Source organism: Propithecus coquereli, unplaced genomic scaffold (genome assembly GCF_000956105.1).
Source record: "Propithecus coquereli isolate 6110/MARCELLA unplaced genomic scaffold, Pcoq_1.0 Scaffold64, whole genome shotgun sequence".
NCBI lineage: Eukaryota > Metazoa > Chordata > Mammalia > Primates > Indriidae > Propithecus > Propithecus coquereli.
The window spans coordinates 1,308,516-1,310,757 of NW_012152396.1; the positions used below are offsets into that span (position 1 = coordinate 1,308,516).

At 34.4% G+C, this 2,242-nt stretch overlaps 1 protein-coding gene across 1 annotated transcript in view; it reads right to left on the bottom strand.

The window, feature by feature from the left end:
* GRSF1 (G-rich RNA sequence binding factor 1) overlaps positions 1–2,242 on the bottom strand; it is a 22,967-nt gene that overhangs the window by 2,980 nt on the left and 17,745 nt on the right. The window contains exons 3-4 of the mRNA XM_012659830.1: positions 1,610–1,647; positions 404–563 (exon numbers count right to left, since the gene is read on the bottom strand). Coding sequence (XP_012515284.1) covers positions 404–563; positions 1,610–1,647 — 198 coding nt within the window. The remainder of the gene's footprint in view (positions 1–403; positions 564–1,609; positions 1,648–2,242) is intronic.

Below are 2,242 nucleotides of genomic sequence, written 5' to 3' on the forward strand. Positions count from 1 at the left end.
AGAAACCAATTTTTTAAAAAAAATCAAATACATTACCACTTGATGGGTTATCCAAGAATTGAAAAACCTAATAATTTTAATCTTTATGTGCTTCTTAAGAAAATCACAAATGACATTTACTGAATATTCACTATGTATGAGGCATAACTTGTTTAATCCTCAGAACTTTGGGTCACAATCCTCATTTTAGAGATAAGAAACTGACTCTTTGTGCTTCATTTTCACCGGCTATAAAATAATACATTCATAACATCAAACTACTTCACTATTGCTAAGGATCAAATATAAAATAATGCATTCATAATATCTAACTACTTCACTGTTGTTAAGGATCAAATGAAAACTGCCTTCAAAAGTATAAAATCTAACGCAATGATCCCAAAAAGCCAGAATCTGACTTCACATACCTTCCACATACCGCTGACCCATGTACATGCGGTGTTTCTCTAAGGCTTTATGCACATCCTGCTCTGACTCCATTTCAATTAAGGCATCACCCCTTCGTTTCCCATCTCTATTTAAGAGGAAATGTATTCCATTCTCACCATTGCGGATTCTGCAGTCTAAAAGTATATGAGCAAAACCAATTTAAAACAGAAATCAAACTTTAGCTCCATTATACAAGTCACTATAATACAATTTTCCAACAAAGCAGAAACCCAAACACCTGTCATATTCTTTACACAAACCCCCATCACAGAAGCCATTCAAGCATGCTAAGAAAGGCTGTAGTCCCTAAAATGTTCCAAGTAGAAAAGAAAAGCAAACCTTAGTATACAAACTTATGGTCCCTTTCCTGGCTGTTAAATGGCAAATCAGTCTAGGCCCACCACAACATGCATGATATTCATTCCAGTGTCTCTATAATCAGTTTCAAATCACTTAAGAAATTAAAATATGGTTAGGTTTATATATAAATGTCTTCCTTTAAAAACATACCCATAGGACTCTAAAATACCTCCTGTAAGAATAATTTTGCTACCATAATTTAACTTTTCCCCCTTTTCATTATCAAGGAAAGACATCCCCATACTGAAGTGGCTTTATAAAATGCTTTACCCATGCAATGCTATACACATTAAGGTAGTTAACAGATTCAGTTACATCCTTTTACAACATTTTAATGTGGCATCTTCTGAAAACATTTTAAGAGGAAAATTAAAAATCATAGTGAGGTAACAAAACAAACAAAAAAACCCCACAGATTGGTAAACCTTCCAACCACGTTATTAAGACAACCTGATAAACTCTATCACTTCGTCTTGTATTCTAACCCTAATGTACTATATAAAGAGCTACTCTTAGTCTCCTATTTCCACTAACAGGTTTGGTTTTTTAATATGCATATATTAAAACTTCAGAGAAAACTGGTTTCATATCGTGTAGTTTTAACAATAAATACTTCTGTTGCATTCGAAGTCTTTAAATCTGGTATATACCACAAATAGTACACATGGGGTCACTTGGTATGAATATGAAACCAGCCAGAATGAGACAACTCCCACCCATCAAAGAGGATGTCTACTGCATAGCCTGATTCGAGTTTGCGGTAAAAGGACTATTTTTTACTCAGACAAAACTGTGTATTTAAAACATACATAACATATACCTGAGAAAAAGTTAAGCACATCTTCTACAGTGCACGACCAGGGCAATCCTTGAGCTCGAATGAGATAAACATCATCCACTTCCTCTCCTAACTTGGACGGGGCCAATTCGTACTCAGGGAGTGGTGGAAGGTCTTCCAGATAGGTAGTTTTGGAGTCCTTCCAAGAGAGATGAACAAATATAAAAATATTTCTTTGACAACCTACTTAGAAAATGTTTATTACTATAAACACACACTCTAGATGTTAACATTATTTCAAAGGCAAGAAGTAAACATCACAAGTCTAACTCACCCTGTTTTGGCTTCAAGTGTACATCCTAAAGCAGTAAGCAGGTATATACTAATGATTTGGTCAGATAAATTTTATTCAGGGCTTGTTTTTAAATTCATCAGCCCCAAATTATACCTAGTAATAGAGTCTATTTAAGACAGCACAAGAAAGGTCCCTTCAATTTGATAAATATTTGATTGCCCCCTACACACAGTGCACCATATTAGGCCTCCGTATCAAAGCTTACTATTTAGAATAAGACAAGCATACAAGACAAGATGCTTTAAGTGCTATAATTAAGATATAAAATACTATAGGAACTCAAAACAGAGTACTAACAGAAAAATCAGTACGTGATATGA